An 18,403-nucleotide genomic window follows, 5' to 3' on the forward strand; every position below is an offset into this window, starting at 1 on the left:
CACTGCGACGACCGAGAGAGAGAGAGAGAGAGAGAGAGAGAGAGAGAGAGAGAGGTGCGACCACGCGGACGCGGTGCGTGTGGAGGGTCGGACGCGGCGGCGGGCTCCCGGGACCACAGCGCAGCCGGGACGAGGCCGCGGCGGCGGGGAGAAGCGGAGACTGCGCTGGCGGGGAGGAGAGACGGCGCCTCGGAGGGAGGAACCAGCCCGGCCCCGCGCGCGGCCCGCGCCCTCTGGCGCGCGGGGGACTCAGACTGCCGGGCTGGCCCCCCGGGCGCGGCTGGCCGGGGCGGGGCGGGGCGGAGCGGGGCGCGCTGTCCGCGGGCCCCCGGCTCTCGGCGAGCTCGGCGTGTCCAGCTTGGGAGCGCAGTGCACCGCGGCACCATGCGGTCCCACAATTTCGAGCTGATTTTTGACCGCGTGGGGCACTTCGGCAGGTAGGGAGTTGGGGGTGGGGAGGAGGAGGGAGGACTGGCGGAGGGGAGCGGGAGCCACGTGGAGGAGGCGCCGGTGGGGTCTGTTTCTTTCCGTTGCGGTGGGGTTCTCGCGCGGCGCTAGCCATCCGAAAACTTCTCCCCCTACTTTCGTGGAGAAGTCGGAAGACCCGCGTCCAGACTCCTGGCTCCGACCTGGACGTGTCCTCTCGGACTCTGGCGCCGGGATCTCCCCTACAGCGAGCAGAGGGGCCCCGGGGCTGGCCTCGGGAGTGGTGGGTGCGGGCCCCGGCCGGCCGGCCTGCCTGCTGCGACAGGTGGGACTTGGGGCGCGCCCTCTGCGGGAGCCGGAGTCCCCAGGCCCGGCCGGAGACGCCGCCGGGTCACCCTAGTAGAGCAGTGCCTGTCCCTGGCGGCCCGTTTCTCTGGTCCGCCAAACCGGCCCCTCTTTCACTTTCCCGGACGACTGCTGTCCAGCTCGTCCCCGTAGGGTCTCCCTCTGTGCCTGGCAGGTATTGCCCAGGAACAACCGTTAGTCAGGTTTTGTTGCCATTTATAGAAACCTCATATGTGCCTGGTACATTGTGTCCGGTGGTTCATTTGCATTCACATGCAGCGCTTCATTTGATGTCCTTACAGAGGAGGTGTTGGCAACCTGATTTTAGTGATTGGGAAACTGAGGCTGGTGGGGCCAGGGACCCACATACACCCTGCACTGGGACCCCGATTGAGCCACTTGACACCCTCCTTCCATTTGTTAAATTGATTAAGACATTAAAAATATTTCATTCGTTCATTCGTGGAGAAACGCTCCACTGTCTGACCCAGAACGTTTTGGGAGAAGAGGCAGCTGGGTGAGGGGCTATACAGCATGACGATCCGAGTTTGGAGCTGAGTCTGAATCCTGGCCTGCCTCTTACTTCTAATATGATTCTGAGAATATTTGTGCCTCAGTTTCCTATCCACAGAATGGGAATCACAGTCATTCCTGCCTTACCTCCCTCCTGGGCTTATAGTGAAGAGATGATGCGGTGCTGCTCTCCAAGTTGGAAAGTTGCACAAATGTTGGTTATTATTTTGTGTTCACCCCCCAAAAAAGGGGTTGAGCGGCCGGGGGAGGGGCAAGAGACCCCAGTTCTCTCCTGCTTCCTCCTGAGACCTGTATTATTGAACACGGATCTGTGCCTGGCTGTGTCAGAAGCTCTTTGTACATGTTAGCTTCCTTCCTCACTATAGCTCCATGAGATTGGTGGTATCACCCCTTTTACACATGAGAAAACCAGGGCCTGTGCCTCTGTCACAGATCTAGTAATAGCAGGGCAAGATTGGATGTCGCTGGATGTCCATCAGCTTCCACAGCCCACGCTCTCAAAGGCGATGCTGTCTTGAGCACATTTAGGTACCAACCCCGTGGCTCCACAAGGGTCTTTATATATGATCTCGTTTTGTCCTTCTTGAAGCAGGATAGCGTGGGGATTACAAGATCAGCTCTGGGGTTGGATGTCTGAATTCCAGTCCTGGCTCTACCACATATTAACTGTATGATCTTCAGCATTTTACTCACTACATCCTCATCTGTAAAATGGGGATATTTATTATAAGGACTCCACATGCAGCCTCTCATTATATCCTTATAGTAGCCCTAGAAGGTAAGAGGTACAAATACCATTCTTTCCCTCTGTATTTTAGGGATTAACTCAGGTCATTATATCAGCTGGTGTTTGGCTAACAAAGAGATCCCTCAGTTAGTTGGAAGTTTGTCCTTCTCCAGTAACTATTCAGGGTAGGTTCTGTCCCATGGGATCCTCCAGGGACCCACGTGGGTGAGGCAGCTCCGCCATCCACAGCATGGGGCTCGCTGCCTGTGCTTGAGGCATCTGCTCCCATTGTCCTCACTCACATTGGTCAAATGAAGCTCTCCATGGTGGGAGAAGAGGAGAATGGATTGGGGGAGACAACTCTTGGCCGGCTATAATAATGAGAGCGAAAGTCTTAACATTCAGGAAGTTCTCAATAAAGCCTGGTTATTGTTGTTACCTGAGTCCTCATCCTGGTGGGAACAGCTGGCGTGTGAAAGCAGCACGTAGCAAGGGAAGGGTAACAAGCTAATGCTTACAGGAGAAGGTGAAAACAGTGTGACCAGAGCACAGGACCCCCAGTTTTCGGTGATGTTTGCTCTAATTATGCTCTTTATTGTTTATAAATAGAAAGGGAGGTCACTGGGTTTTGTTATTTAGCCTTCTTTTAAGGAAACCTAGTGAAAATGTTAAGTAGAGAACCCTAATTCTCTTTCATTTCTCATTAGTCATTTCTAGGCTGAGGAAGCACTATCCTAATCACCTTTAAGAGAGGAAAGCAGGACACTTGGAATTAAAAAGGCATTCCCGGTCTTGTCCTGCAGCCATGCTGAAGTTCCATAAATTCATGGCTTATGGCCCGAGTGAGAGGGAACTGAGGAGACACACCCCAGTATCTGTGCTGGGGTAATCTAAGACCCTGGATCCCTGAGTTGTCTTGGCTTAAGGGGAGGAATGATTTAAAATCTCAGAGTTGGAATGTGGAGCCTACAGCTGATTTACACCTATGGACATAGGTAGCTTTGTTTTGCTTTGTTTTGTTTTTCAACATAAAAAGCTGTTTTGGTTCTTCCTTTTTGACTTCACCTTAAGAACATCATAAGAGCTAGCACTTCTGTGTACTTACAATGTGCCAGAGTGCTGTACATGTATTAACTCTTTTCATTCCCAGAACAACCCACTTTTCAGATAAGGAAACTGAGGCACAGAAAGTTTAAGGAGTAAGTTTAAGGAGTCTGTAAGTAACAGATACAAGATTCAAATCTTGGCAGTTTGGTTCTGGAGTCCATGCTCTTAACCACAGTGGGATGCCACCTGTTGTGCTTCTTTGTACAGAATGATATAGATCTAGGACTGAAAGTAATTTCTTCACCTGTCACCCAGATTACATGGGTCCATTTTCTAGGGGTTCTGGTCATCTTTGCTTTTCTTTGCTTCTGGGTTCTCTGCCTATTGTGTCTGTATGATTCTTTTTCCATTAGTGTGTCTCTCTAGCTGTGAACGCAGTGGTGTGTTGTATCTATAAGTATTATCCTGGAGGGGCCTTAGGTTGGGCCTGTGGATAACACCTGATGGACAATAGTCTTTGTAAGGGAGAGAGTGATATGTCACGATGCTAGCTGCCTAGGGAAGTAGGGTCTTGTTTTTTCAAGAAGTTATCCTTGCAACAGGGAAAGGGAAGTTTGAATTGAAAGGATACTTTGGACCTTTCTGGTACATGAAAAGCATATTTATGTGAACTAGCATGGATTGTTTGGAGACTGATAGGTGGTTTATTATTCCTGGGGGATGAAGTATGCGGGTGAGAGAAGAATATCCCCAAGAATGTTTTTGTATGGCATGCTAAGGAGTTCAGGTATTAGGAAGGTCACTTTGCAGAATGGAAGTTGCGTTGGAAGGGCAAGAGTTTGGGCAGAGCCCAGAGAAGACCTAGTAAGAGCCTAGGTGGGAGATAAGGAGGGTCTGGACTGAAGCAAGGCGGAGTGTGAACAGGGAGGACTGGACAGTTTTAATGGGTGGAATTGAAGGGACCTCCTGGTTATGAAGGAGAAGTGGGAAGGATCTGTCGGCCTTCTACCCCATGCCCCATATTTCTGGTTTGTGTAGATGATGGGGTCCGAAACTCAGAAACAGTTACACTCCAGGTGGGGCAGGCCTGGAGCTTGGATCAATTTGAGAGTGTACTGAGTTCCTCGTGGGAATTCCAGGTTGAGACATTTAATAGGCATTTGGATAAATGATGTATTGCTCAGCAAGATGCCTCCTTGTCAGTATAGATTGGGTGACCATTCAGGGCTGAAATCCAGCTGGTAGGCACCAGGTGGAAAGACTGGGTGTGTGACTTGGTACCCATTCCAATCATGTTTCAGCAGGGCAATGGTGAATACTTTTCCTGCTCTCTGGGGCTTGTAGATATAAAATGTTTAAATTGATATATTACTTATACACAGAAAAGTATGCACCATAATCTACAGCCTGATGAATCATCATAAAGTGAACACAACCATATTACCACCACCAGACTACCCATTCTCACGCCCTCTCCCAAGCACTACCCCTCTCCCCTACTCACTACGTCCTCATATCTACCACCATAGGTGAGTTTTGCCTGATTCTAAAGATTTTATCTATTTACTTGAGAGAGAGAGAGAGAGAGAGCACAGACAGAGAGGGAGAGAAGAGGGAGAGGCAGGGAGCCCGATGTAGGGAGTTCGATCCCAGGACCCCAGGATCATGACCTGAGCCGAAGGCAGACAGACGCTTAACCGACTGAGCCCCCCAGGCGTCCCTAGTTTTGCCTGTTTCTAAACTTTATATAAACAGAGTGAAAAATCATGTACTTTTGGTCTGGCTTCTTTTGTTCAACCTCATATATGGGAGATTCACCCATAATATATGTCACAGTACTTTGTTGGTTTTCACGGTGTATAGTATGTCATGGCATGACTATTCCACAATTTATTCATTTGCTGTTAGTAGACATTTAGATCGTCTCCAGGTTGGGCTTATCGTGCATAGTCTTTCTTGTCTACATCTTTTAAGGTGTAGTATGAGGGTGAGAGAAGGAAGGTGAGAGGTAAGCTCACAGTCCTCCCCAAGAATGTTTTGGTATGGCATGCTAAGGAGTTCAGGTATTATGAAGGTCACTTTGCAGAATGGAAGGTGCGTTGGAAGGGTAGGAGTTTTGTACCCACATTCTGCTGGGTACATACAGGGAAGAGGAATCACTCTGTTGCTGAGTGTGCCTGTGGTCAGCTGCCAAACAGATTTGCAAAGTGGTTATAACACATTATGTCCTCACGAGCTGTTTATGAGAGTTCCAGTTCCTCCACGACAATTGTTAAATATTTCGAATGTCAAACCTTGTACCAACAGATTGTTCAGCCAGAGAATTTGATTTCCTAGGGTAGTGTTTCTCATCCATTTCAGAATCTCTTAGGAAACTTTTTAAGCTTGTATAGAGTTCTGGATCCTACCTCAGACCTCCTGAACCACAATCACTAGGGGTGGGACAGAGAAGACAAATTCTAGCTTCGGAGGCCTGCCAGGGTGGGTGCTCTGTTGGTGTGTATGTGTGTGTGTAGGTAGTTCTAGTGTTGACTGTGGGGTTCAGGCTGGCTGGGGAAGGAATTGAAACCAGGAAGGCAGCAATGAACTAGAGAAGCTGGTGGGATCCAGAGACTGGGCATCTGGTTGGTGCTGGGGATGGGGTCAGTGGGAAGGACTGGGAGAGCTGGGAGGGTGGAAGGTTATGGTCAGCAGAATGTGAACTTTTCAACGGTGGAGCCATTCCAGGGGATGAAACTATTTAGGTACCAACCCAGACGCTAAAGTGCGTCTTTAGTGTGATGATCCAACACACATTGCCCAGGACAAGGCCGAATAAGGTGTTATGTACAGCACAAGCAACAGGTGTAAACTGGGGAAGGGAAATGGTGAACGTCTGCTGTGCAAGAACAGGCCCATCTAGAATCCGCCTGACGGAAGCAGAACCACTCAGACGGAGCTAGTGATCATCCTTGCAGGCTGGGAAATGCTTCCTGAGAGATTGCCAGGGAGGGAAGAAAAACCTCCTGAATTTACAAGCCTGTTGCCTGGGGGCCGATGACCCATCAGCCTTGCCAGGTGCTCCCAGGTAGCTCAGTGTGTGCAGGCCAAGGGCAGAACCTTGACCCCGGGGCTCTACCATGGCATCTAGCAGCCTAGATGTTAGTGACCTGCAGGGCTGAGGGTTCCAGCACCACCCTTCCAAGCTGTGATCTTAGCCTCTTGGGATCTTTTGAGTCACAGCAAGTCAGGCTTGTCTTCCCCACCTGCTGTTCCTGCCCAGCCCCTCTGTGTGGACGAGGCTGAGGCAGATTTCTGATAGTTTTTCTTTGGGCAGGAGCACCTTTTCTGGAAAAACAGAGTTGGCTCACCTTTAGCCACAAGCACTCAAGCTTCAGGGCTTCTAGGCTCTTCTCTTGGTTACCCATCCCCCAAAGACCCTGAGAATAGCATTTGCATGTTCTCCCTCCCTTTCTGTTGCTAGAAAAAGGTCACTTGATTCTTGCTTACTTTTAGCTTTGTGTATTTCTTTTCTGAACTAGCTGCCGGGGGGGGGGGGGGGGGGGGGCAGTGCCAGATACAGAGTTGAATTTTGCAACTGTGACCAGCTCCAGCGTGTGGTGTCCTGATAACCACAACCCATTCAGTTGACTCCATTTTACTTCGTTATCTACACAGGGTTCTATGAGAAATGAGGAATGGGGGCCATGTACTATCTTGGCAGTCATCCCTGAGGACTTGGGGGGCTTGCCAGCTTGATCACTTCACATCACCACTTCTGCAACTTTGCTTAGCCTTGCCAACTTGTGATAGTCTTCAAAGTGGGGTGTGTTCACCCCTGTGGTGGGCAAAGAACATCTTTTGGAGTACCATAAAAAACACCTATTTTACATATGAATGTGTGTATACAAGTAAATATAAATAAGAGTTTTTATTTCAATATGCATAAGATTTTAATTCAGTATATAAATATTGCATATCCATATATGCTCATTTTATACATCCGTGCACATACACACACATACACACATTCTTTTTTTTTTTTGCTAATGGAGAACCCAGTCAAAAAAATACTTTTTCAAAATTCTTTATACACTGGTCTCTTGAGCACCTCTCTTTACCAGAGGCACTGAGTATGCATTAACCTCAGCGCAGTTCATTTTAACCCTGAGGGATTCTGGGACATTCTATAGACGCCGCACTACACACCATGCTAGGGACCACGGGAGACATGAGAGTGACTGCAGTGCAGTTTCTACCTTTGTGGGATTTGCATTCAGCCTTTCATGGGACTTTTGTTGTTGTTGTTGATTTGGTAGAGAAATAGAAAACGTTCACCTGGTGTTCTTTAAAAAACCAACATAAAGAACAGAAGGGTACTTCAGCTGTCTATCGCCGCCACAGAAGAGAAAGGAAGCAATGGGAGAGAAAATGCAGGGCCAGCAAATAGGAAGGCTGGACCTGGGAGAAGCAGGCAGTGAAGGGTGAAGAGGGGCTGAACGAGGAGGTGTTCGGTGTGGAGAGGAAACACCAAGGCAGGAACAGGTGAGGCCAGCAATTCTCACAATGTGCCCTGTGCCATCTCTGGGTCTGCAAGGCCCAAACTGCTGTCATAGTAACATAGAGACACTGGTGGCCGTCTTTACTCTCATTGCTCATGAATATACAATAGGGTTTTCCAGAGCCTAGCTGACATGTAATAATATATCAGATCGAATGCAGACACTGATTGGAGAAACTAGCTGTCTTCTAGTCATCTAAGTTGTGTGTGTGTGCACGCATGTTTTTAAGATTTTATTTTTAAGCAACTTCCACATGCAACGTGGGGCTTGAACTCACAACCCCAAGATCCAGAGTCACCTGCTCCACCGACCAAGCCAGCCAGGCGCCCCTATTAATCTAAGTTGTTGTTGTTGTTTTTTTTAATCTAAGTTTTAAATGTAAAACACCACAATTCTTCTTACTAATTTTGTTTCATTTTGTTTTGAAAACTATAGCTATATGTTCTTTAATGTTAACACGCAGTGGGCTTATTAATATGTTTAAGTGGATGAATAAATATTTAAAATATTCTTCATTTTAATTTCTTTTTTTTTTTTTTTTTTTAAAGATTTTATTTATTTATTTATTAGAGAGCGAGCGAGAGAGAAACAGCATGAGAGGGGGGAGGGTCAGAGGGAGAAGCAGGCTCCCCGCCGAGCCGGGAGCCCGATGTGGGGCTCGATCCCAGGACTCCGGGATCATGACCTGAGCCGAAGGCAGTCGCTCAACCGACTGAGCCACCCAGGCGCCCCTTCATTTTAATTTCTAATGCATACTGACAACTCACATAAAGACAAGGCCCTTGGGATCCTCAAGATTTCTAAGACTGTAAAGGCTCCTGAGAACAAAAAGTGTGAGAACAAGTGAGCTAAAGGATGGTCAGGAGGGCCTTCCAGTGAGGGGGACGCCAGGACCAGGGGGGTGGGCTGCTTTGAAAAGTAGGCAGCGAGATGAAGATCACATGTGTCAACAGTGCGATTTGGCATGGGTGTGCTCTGACGGGACCTATTTTCTACTTCTTGTCATGACGGTTTTATAGTAATGTTCTTCATTGTCTGCACTGATCCTTTTAAAATTGGATATTGAAACCATCTGCCCAAAGGGGGCTGTTCTGACTCTTTATTCCAGCGGTTTGAAATGAGTGGGGCAGTCCAAATGTTATGTATTCTACCCTGCCGTCCAGTGGGCACCGTTGTCCTTGTGAGGCAATTTTTATTTCAGAAAATAAGTCCGTGTTAGTTTGAGTCTTGTGAATTTGGAGACTACATTTTAAATTTTGAATACAATTATATATTTTTGGATACTTTCAGATTTACAGAAAAGTTGCAAAGATAGTACAGAGAGTTCCTGTATGTCCCTCACGCAGTGTTCCCCATTGGGAACACCTTACGTTACCGCGGCACATTTGCCAAACTAAGAAGCTGACATTAGTATATTACTATTATGTAAACTCCAGACTCTGTATAGGTTTCACCAGGTTTTCCACTAACGCTCTCTTCATGTTCCAGGATCTAACCCAGGGTACCGCACTGCTTTTAGTTGGTATATTATCCCACTGTCCTCTACTCTGTGGTAGTTTCTCAGTCTTTCCTGTTTTTTTGTTGTTGTTTGTTTGTTTGTTTGTTTTTATGACCTTGACCATCATTAGGCATTTTGGCCTGGCAACCTGTAGAATGTCCTACAGTCTGGGATTATCTGTTGTTTTTCTCATGGTTAGACTGGGGTTATGGCTTTTAGAAGGTGCCACAGGGGTAAGTGCTTGTTCATCACATCCTATGAGGAGGTACATGATATCCACATAACATCACTGGGGATGTTAAACTTTCAACATTTGGTGAAGATAGCATGTGTCTGATTTCTCCCACTGTAAAGTTACTATTTTTTCCTTTTTCCTACTATATTCTTTGGGAAGGAGTCACTGTGTCTCAGCCTGCCCTCCAGGAGTAGAGAGTGGGAGTTAAGCTCCCATCTCTTGTAGAGGGGGAATGTTTATAGATAATAGTTGGAATTCTCCTGGCAAAAAAGATTTGTCTCTTCTCTCCTTTTTATTTGTTTGTTCAACCAGGTAGTGCGTTTGTCAGGATTCTCCAGAGAAACAGAATGGATAAGATATATAAATAGATAGATAAGAGGAGATTTAGGATAGGAATTGGTACGCACAATTATAGAAGCGAGAAGTGCCACAATGTGCCATGTGCAAGCCCGGAGATCTGGGAAAGCCAGTGATGTAATTTGTCCTAATCCAAAGGCCTGAGAACCACAGGGCTGATGCTGTAAGTCCCAGGTAGGGTCTGAACCAGGGGCACCAATGTCTGAGGGCACAAGAACATGGATGTTTCAGCCCAAGCAAAGAAAGTGAATTAGTCATTCGTTGGCCTTTTTGTTCTTCGGGTCCTCAACTGATTGGATGATGCCCACCACATTGGCGAGGATGATGTTTCCTTGGTTTACTGATTCAAATGCCAATCTCTTCTGGAGATCCCTCACAGACACACCCAGATATAATGTTTCACCAGCTGTCTGGGCATCCTGTGGCCCAGTCAAGTTGATTCATAAAATTAACCATCACAGGTTAATCACCCTTTGTCAACTTGCAACCCATATGGATCTCCTTAAACCAAACTTAATCTCTAAGTAAAGACAATAACAAGGTCTTAATTCCACTTGACTTGATACAGCTATCCTGAATACAACCCACACTACACTAATCCTTTCCCCAGAAGGGGAGGTAAAGTCCTTGGATGATGTTTATTCTTCTGATATTCTGTAACTTAAATATTATGATGTAACACTACTTAAATACTGATATAAAGTCAGTACATCTTATGTTATATGAGAAGAGAATAAGGAAGAAAGCGAAGATATTTGCTTAATATATGTCTATACACACAAACATAACAAAATAAAGAAGAAATACTCATGACAATTACAGTCCTTGTTTCTGTAAGTAGTCACATGGTTGTAGGTGGTATTTATTATAACTACCTTCTTTCATGACCCATTTTATATTCCTTTGCCTTAAGCAAACATCTCAGTTGGCTATGGACCTTTCACCTGATAGAGTGACCCACCCTTTATTCCCGAAGGGTCTGGGCCATTAGTAGTCCTGCCTGGATTGGGTTGTAATTTTCCACTGACCTTCATTACAAGGCATTGTAATACTCAGAGACACCCAAAGGGATCTCCTGTATTGCAGACATATTCTTCCTTACTGTCATTGGTGAGCCGATTTCCCCCCTTTTTTTAAAAAATTTTATTTATTTACTTGATAGAGACAGACACAGCGAGAGAGGGAACACAAGCAGGGGGAGTGGGAGAGGGAGAAGCAGGCCTCCCGCCGAACAGGGAGCCCGACGCGGGGCTCAGCCCCAGGACCCTGGGATCATGACCTGAGCCGAAGGCAGATGCTTAATGACTGAGCCACCCAGGCCCCCCCAAATACCCCTTGGTAGTCAGGATCAGTCACCCCAGCCAACACTGTAACTCCCTTCTTTGCCTTTTGATTCAGAGGCCTGAGGAACTGAAAGTGGCCAGGCAGCAGTCTTTATTTCCAGTTCAGTGGAATCATTGTTGTGTCTCCTAGTGGAAACATTCTTCCCTCTGGAACTAAGATCTTTAGGCTAGCAGAGAGTAAGGGTGTGGGAACAGGAACCAAAGTTTTGTTAATGGGTCCCTAAGTATAACTCCCATTTCCACCCCTTGATTCCTGGACTCATGAGTGCTGACTAGGAGAGAAATAGCTCCATATATTGGACCCTGATTCAGAGCATACACAGCTTTCTAGAGAATCTCGTCCTAGTCCTACATGATATTGCCACCTAGCTGGCTTTGTAATTGAATCTTCAGAAGGCTATTCCACAATTTTATCAAACCAGGGGCTTCAGGATAGTGGGGAACATGGTAAGATCAGTAAGTTTTCTGAACAGTGGCCCACTGCCATATTTTTTTGCAGTGAAGTGAGTTTCTTCATCATAAGCAATGCTATATGGAATACCTCAATGATGGATAAAGCATTCTGTAAGTATGGTAGTTTTGGCAGAACCATTGTGCAGGGAAGGCAAATCTATATCCAGAGTATTTATTCTAGTAAGGACAAAATGCTGTCCGGATGGTTCTGCACAATAAGCAGACACTCACCCCAGGAGTGGTACCATACTGGGGCTCACTGTTGGTCTCTGCTGCTGGGTGGTGGTATCATACTGGGTACTCGGTGGTGTCTGTAGCCAGATCAGCTCACCAAGATGCTGAGCCCTTGCATAACCTCTGTCCCTGCCACCATAACCACTTTGTTCATTAGCCCAATGGGCAATGACAAGATGGCTTGGGAAGGAAGCCAGCTAGTGTCCATAGAATGGATCATCCTATCTACTTGATTGTTAAAATCCTCTTCTGCTGAGGTCATCCTTTGGTGAGCACTCACATGTGACACAAATATCTTCACATTTTTTGCCTATTCCTAGAGGTCTATCCACATACCTCTTCTTCAAATTTCTTTGATGCCAATTTTCTGATCATGTGCCTTCCAAGTCCTTGACCATCCAACTAAACCATTGGCTACAGCTTATGTGTTGATATATGATCAATGTCTGGCCGTTTCTTCTTCCAAGTGAAGTGTGCAACTAGGTGAATTGTTTGAAGTTCTGTTCACTGTCTTCCTTTCATGACTGTCCTTCAGGCCTGCCCCAAAGAGGGGCTGTAGTGCTTCAGCTGTCCACTTTCAGGGGGTGCCTGCGTATTGTGTGGAACCAGCTGTAAAATCAGGCCCAAGTCTTTTACTCTGTCAGCTGACTGTAGGGAGCTCCCAGGAGGCCGGTGGTGCAAGCTGGGAGAGAGAAGGCAGTGCTTAAAGACTTAAACATGAGACTGGAAACAGTAAAACTCCTAGTAGAAAACAGGGAAAAGCTTCCTGACACTGATGTTGGCACTGATTTCATAGATATGACATCAAAAGCACAGGCAACAAAAACCAAAAATAAACCAGTGGGGCTACATCACACCAAAAAGCTTTTTCACAGCAAAGGAAACAATCAACAGAGTAAAAAGGCAACCTACAAAATGGGAGAAAATATTTGCAAACTATATATATGATAAGGAGCTAATTTCCAAACAAAATAAGGAACGCATACAACTCCCAACCAAAAAATTAACAACCTGATTAAAAAAATGAGCCTATGACTTGAAAAGACAATTCTCCAAGGAAAATATACAAATGGTCAATAGGTGTAGGAAAAAAGGTCTTTTGTCATTAATCATCAGGGAAATGTAAATCAAAAGCACAATGAGATATCACCTCATACCTGTCAGGGTGGCTATTATTAAAAGAAGACAAAGGCCAACACATGTCGGCGAGGATGTGGAGAAACTGGAACACTTGCATGCTGCCGGTGGGAACGCAGACTGGTGCAGCCGCTATGGAAAACAGTATGGAGGCTTCACACATATGATCCAGCAATCCCACTTCTGGGTATATGTTTAAAAGAACTGAAACCAGGATCTCAAAGAGATATTAGCACTTCCATGGTTATGGGTATTCCGTGGGCAGCCCTAGTCACAATAACTAAGATGTGGAAACAACCTCAGTGTGTATCCACAAATGAATGGATAAAGGAAATGTGGTGTGTACCTACAATGGAATAGTAGTCAGCCTTAAAAAAAGAAGGAAATTCTGCAATACACAGCAATATGGATGAACCTTGAGGACACTTTGCTAAGTAAAATAAGCCAGACACAAAAAGATAAGTATTGCATGATTCCACTTATAGGAGGTACCTAAGATAGTAAAATTCATAAACATCAAAGACCAGAATGGTGGATACAGGGGCCAGAGGGGAGTCAGTAGTGCTTTTAAATCAAATCCGATGAGACAACCAATTCCAGAAACCCCAGAACTAGTTCAGAAAGTTCATTCTTAAAGTTCTGTTCTGTTTAGAACTACTTTCAGTACCAAAATCTTTATTCATCAAGGTCTCCTAGAGAGACAGAACAAATATACACACACGTATATATATATATATATATATATTTAAAGATTTTATTTATCTGACAGAGAGAGAGAGAGGGCACAAGCAGGCAGAGCGGCAGGCAGAAGGAGAGGGAGAAGCAGGCTCTGTTGCAAGGAGCCCGATGCGGGGCTCGATCCCAGGACCCTAGGATCATGACCTGAGCCGAAGGCAGACAGTTAACCGACTGAGCCACCCAGGCACCCTGTGAACAAATAGGATATATATAGAGATCCAGATAAGAGATGTATTATAAGAATTGGCTCACACAGTTATGGAAGCAGACAAGTTGCACAATGTGCTGTCTGGAGGCTGGGATCCAGGGCAGCCGGTGGTATTCTTGTGAGGTCCAAGTCTGAAGGTCTGAAAATTGGGAGACTGATGATGTAAGTCCTGGTCTAGTTGCTAGCAGGCTGGGTCCGAGGACCCAGAAGGAGTCCCGCAGGACCAGCCAAGAGAGTCCCTGGCTGTGCACAGGATAGAAATCAAAGTTGAGCCAGCGGGAGGGGAAAGCAGAGTTTATTGAAAGTAGAGAGAAAGTACAAACAGAGCTTCTGGGAGACTCAGAAAGGAAAGGAGGAAATCTCGTCTTTGGTCAGGGTCTGGAGGTTTTTACTGAGGCTCGTGGTCTGGTGTACGTGTCCTCTCAGGCATCCAGGGACCAGTTAGTACAGAGACGAAAGCCCAGGTGTTGTTCTTGGGGGCAGGGGCCTTCGAGATATTTGCCTAGCGCTGGTGGTCTGGAGTATGCATACGAGAGCTTCATCCGGTCATTCTCACCTGGTTCTTCCTTAGGTACTATCTATTCTAAAGAAATCATTAACTCTGTGTTCCTTACAAGGAGGACATATTGTTTGCATTCTGAGGCATGTATAAAGTGGGGGTGCAGGCCCTAGCAAGAAGAGAAGCAGGAAAAGGAGCAAAAAGCAGGTTTTTATGGAGTTCTTCAGTTTCCCTATTTCAGTCTGAGTCCAAAAGCCTGAGAACCAGGAATTCTCATGTCCAAGGGTAGGAGAAAGTGGATGTCTCAGCCCCAGCAGAGAGAGCAAATTTGCCCTTCCTCCACCTTTTGCTCGAGTCGGGCCCTCAGTGGATTGGAGGATGCCCACCCACAGATGAGGGCAATCTTCTTTACTCAGTCTACCCATTCAAATGCCAATCTCACAGACACATCCAGAAATAATGTTTACCAGCTATCTGGGCTTAGCCCAGTCTTGTTGACACACAAAATTAAACAAAACATTATGGGCTTGTATATTTATTTTATAGCTTGGGATATACCATGCTATTTATTTTGTTGCTCAAATTGTTTCAGCCTTGCCCACTGGGAGCTTTTTTAGATTGATTCCTGTGTCCCTTAGACATGCCCCCAACCTTTTGTATTTTGAGTGCTTCTTTACTTTCTGATTCCACAAGATGCTTTAGGCATATTTTTAATTTTCCCTGTCCTGGTCTTAAATCAGCTTTTTTCCTGGTCCCTTTTGCTGGAGAATGTGTTTAGACAACAAGATCTGGGCACTGGGTATGCCTGTTGCTATTGGGATGTTGATGCAGGTTGGCCAGGTCCGAGACCCCACAGGGTGTCCCGCAGGACCAGCTGGGAGGGCCTTGGCTTTGCACAGGATAGAAATCAAATGTGAGCCAAGAGGAAAGGGGAGCAGTTTATTGAAGACATAGAGAGAGCAGATACAGATAAGACCTCTGGGAGAGTCGGAAAGGAAAGGAGAGTGAGTTTCATCTTTGCTTGGAGTCTGGGGTTTTTATTGGGGATGGTGGTCTGGTGCAGTGTCTTCTCAGGCATCTGGGAACAAAGATGAGTGTTTAGGTGTCCTCCATAGGTCACTTATGCCCTGAAGCCAGGGGTCTTGATGAGTTAGTGGTCTTGGAAAATGTTCATGATGACCCCACCTGGTCACTCCTTAGATGCTATATACTGTGCTGGAAGTCTCCAAAGAAATCATGAATTCCTTGGCCTTTATAAGGAGGCCATACATTATCTGTTCTATAAGGTGTGTGTAAGGTGGGGGTGTAGGTCCTAGCAAGAGAAGAAGCAGAAAAAGGAGCAAAAAAGTATTTTTTCATGGGGTCCCTTTAGTTTCCTTGTCTCAGTGTCATTGCTTGTGACATAACAGAGCTATGTATATATACTAACAAATAATACACACATACACACACATATATAGAAACATCTGTAATTATTTCTGTATTTATACATCTGTATATATATTAAGCTAAATGTGATGAATACCCTTCATATGTACTTATAGTCTTTTTGAGCCCATAGGCCAGATGTAGTAACTTGCTTTTCTTCTCTTTGCAGATTTCAGATAGTCCTCTATTTTATATGTGCCTTCCAGAACATCTCTTGTGGTATCCACTACTTGGCATCTGTGTTCATGACAGTGTCCCCCTACCATACCTGCCGGCCTCCGGGCAACGTGAGTCAGGTTCTTTTCCACAATGTCTCTAGTTGGAGGTTGGAGGACATCTGGATCCTGTTTTTCACAGGCCATGAAGATCAGATTATAGTGCAGCTACAGAACGGTGAGGTCTGGGAGCTCACAAGTTGTCACCGATTCCGGAGGGATGAAAAGTCTGGTTTGAACTCTGATTATAATGGCCGGAAGAGCAGCTTTCCTTGTTTGGATGGCTACATCTATGACAAGAGCAAGTGGGACAGCACCGTGGTGACTCAGTGGGATCTGGTGTGTAACCGAGAATGGTTTGCAAAGATGATCCAGCCCGTATTTATGTTGGGAGTCCTGCTGGGAGCAATGATTTTTGGCTACCTTTCTGACAGGTAAAATGAAGTATTTAGGTTTGTTGCATCAGTGTAAGGTTCATTTTCCTCTCTGGTTTTCTTAGAGGTCAGGAAATTATGTTCAAAACTTTAGTCATGTTCATACCTCCCATTAAATACCTACCTCTTTGCTGATTGTGTTTAGGGATACACAAAAAACATAGTGGGTAGAGCATGGGTTCTGAAGACAGCCTACCTGGTTCAGATCCTGGTTTCTGCACTTACTAGTCATGAGCCCTGAGAAAATGGCATAACCTGTGTTTCAGAAACTAGTTTGTAAACTGGTGATGAAAAGAATAGCACTCACTTCAAAGGGTTATTGCAAAATTAATGCAGAAAAAGTATGTTGGACATATAACCACTCAATAAATACTGGTTATTATTTGAATATATATATATATATTTAAATAAACTCGCTTTTTAATAGATGTAACCTGGTTCTAAGCAGTAATATCTATGAAATTGTGGATTTGATACACTAGCCATATTTTCTTTAAAAATACACATTAAAATGGATACGTAGCACTTAAATAAAGCAAAGTTCATCTCTGTGTGGACATGGACTGCGCTTTAAGTACCTGTGCTAACACACAGAGATGAATTTATTTGGTCCCCATAGTTGTGAATTTCACAGGCATGTGCTGGGCCCTGGGAACCTGAAGGCAACAGCTTAGGTCAAAATCCCTGCCCTTGGGGTATGCTAGTCTAATGGGGCTAACAAATGTCCAAAATAAAAATAATGGCTTTATTGTGGCTGGGGCCATACTAGAAGTGAAAGCCAATGGAGGCAAAGTCTATGGAGGCCTAAAGGGAGGAGTGCCCAGGTCTCCCCACCTCTAACTCACATCCCATGAGGTGCCGTTTGAGGAATGAAATTAGAGAAGTGGAGTCTAGTTATTATTTGGTGGCTGAAGTTATGTTTCTATGATTAAGAATCTTCTGTTCCATAGCTGCCTTCCTGGTAGTTGTGTGGAAGGTGTGGAAATTAGGTCAGTCAAAGCCAAAACACATGATTAAAAGGCACCATGAGTGAGAGTCAGCAAAAGCAGCCTTTATGCACAAAGACTTCAAATACTAGAATTGTCAGGCATAGGTAATAAATTTACTATGTTTACTGCTCTTAAAGGAATAGAAGACAAGCTTAAAATTATTGATAAAAATCTGGAAATTGTATTTTATTAAAAATTTATTTATTAAAATTAAAAAAAAATAAACACTTTCTTTCTTTCTTTCTTTCTTTCTTTCTTTCTTTCTTTCTTTCTTTCATTCAGTAAGCTCTATGCCCAACATGGGGCTTGAACTCATGACCCCAAGATCAAGAGTCTCATGCTCTACCAACTGAACCAGCCAGGCACCTCCTGGAAATTTTTTTTTTTAAGATTTTATTTATTTATTCGACAGAGAGAGACAGCTAGAGAGGGAACACAAACAGGGGGAGTGGGAGAGGGAGATGCAGGCTTCCTGTGGACCAGGGAGCCCGATGTGGGGCTCAATCCCAGGACCCTGGGATCATGACCTGAGCCGAAGGCAGATGCTTAACGACTGAGCCACCCAGGCGCCCCTGGAAATTGTATTTTAAAATGATGTAAAATTGAGGAATAACTGCCTAGAACATCTAGAAATACAAACCAAAATAAGTGACTGACAAATTCCTGGGTAGTTTTAACAACCCATTATATAAAAGTAAAGAAAGAATGAGTAAAATGCATGAGAGCTCAGAAAAACTTATTAATAATAAACATCAGAGAGACAGATGGAAAATATGAGAGATTAAAATTCATGAAGGCAGAGGTGTAAGGTCTGAAATACACTTAATATTAGAAACTAATCAATGGAATTTACCACATTAACAGATTAGAGGACAAAACTCATATTAGCAACTCAATAAATATAGGAAAAACATTTGATAAATTTCAAAATTCATTCATGACAAAAACTAAAAGTAGAAGAATGTCCTTAACCTGATAACAGGTATCTACAAAAAGATCTACCATGAACATATAA

The 18,403-nt window shown here is 45.1% G+C and overlaps 1 protein-coding gene across 4 annotated transcripts in view; it reads left to right on the top strand.

Moving 5' to 3' along the window:
• Positions 1 to 322: 322 nt before the first annotated feature.
• The window catches only part of SLC22A16 (solute carrier family 22 member 16), a 41,119-nt gene continuing 23,038 nt past the window's right edge, over positions 323 to 18,403 (top strand). For all 4 annotated transcript variants that reach the window (XR_013441162.1, XM_078054874.1, XM_078054875.1 and 1 more), the window contains exons 1-2: positions 323 to 437; positions 15,920 to 16,399. Coding sequence is in view for 3 of the 4 variants with exons in the window: in XM_078054874.1 (XP_077911000.1) it covers positions 385 to 437; positions 15,920 to 16,399 (533 nt within the window). In the remaining variant the exon portion in view is untranslated. The remainder of the gene's footprint in view (positions 438 to 15,919; positions 16,400 to 18,403) is intronic.

The sequence above is a fragment of the Halichoerus grypus genome, chromosome 9 (assembly GCF_964656455.1).
Source record: "Halichoerus grypus chromosome 9, mHalGry1.hap1.1, whole genome shotgun sequence".
Lineage (NCBI taxonomy): Eukaryota > Metazoa > Chordata > Mammalia > Carnivora > Phocidae > Halichoerus > Halichoerus grypus.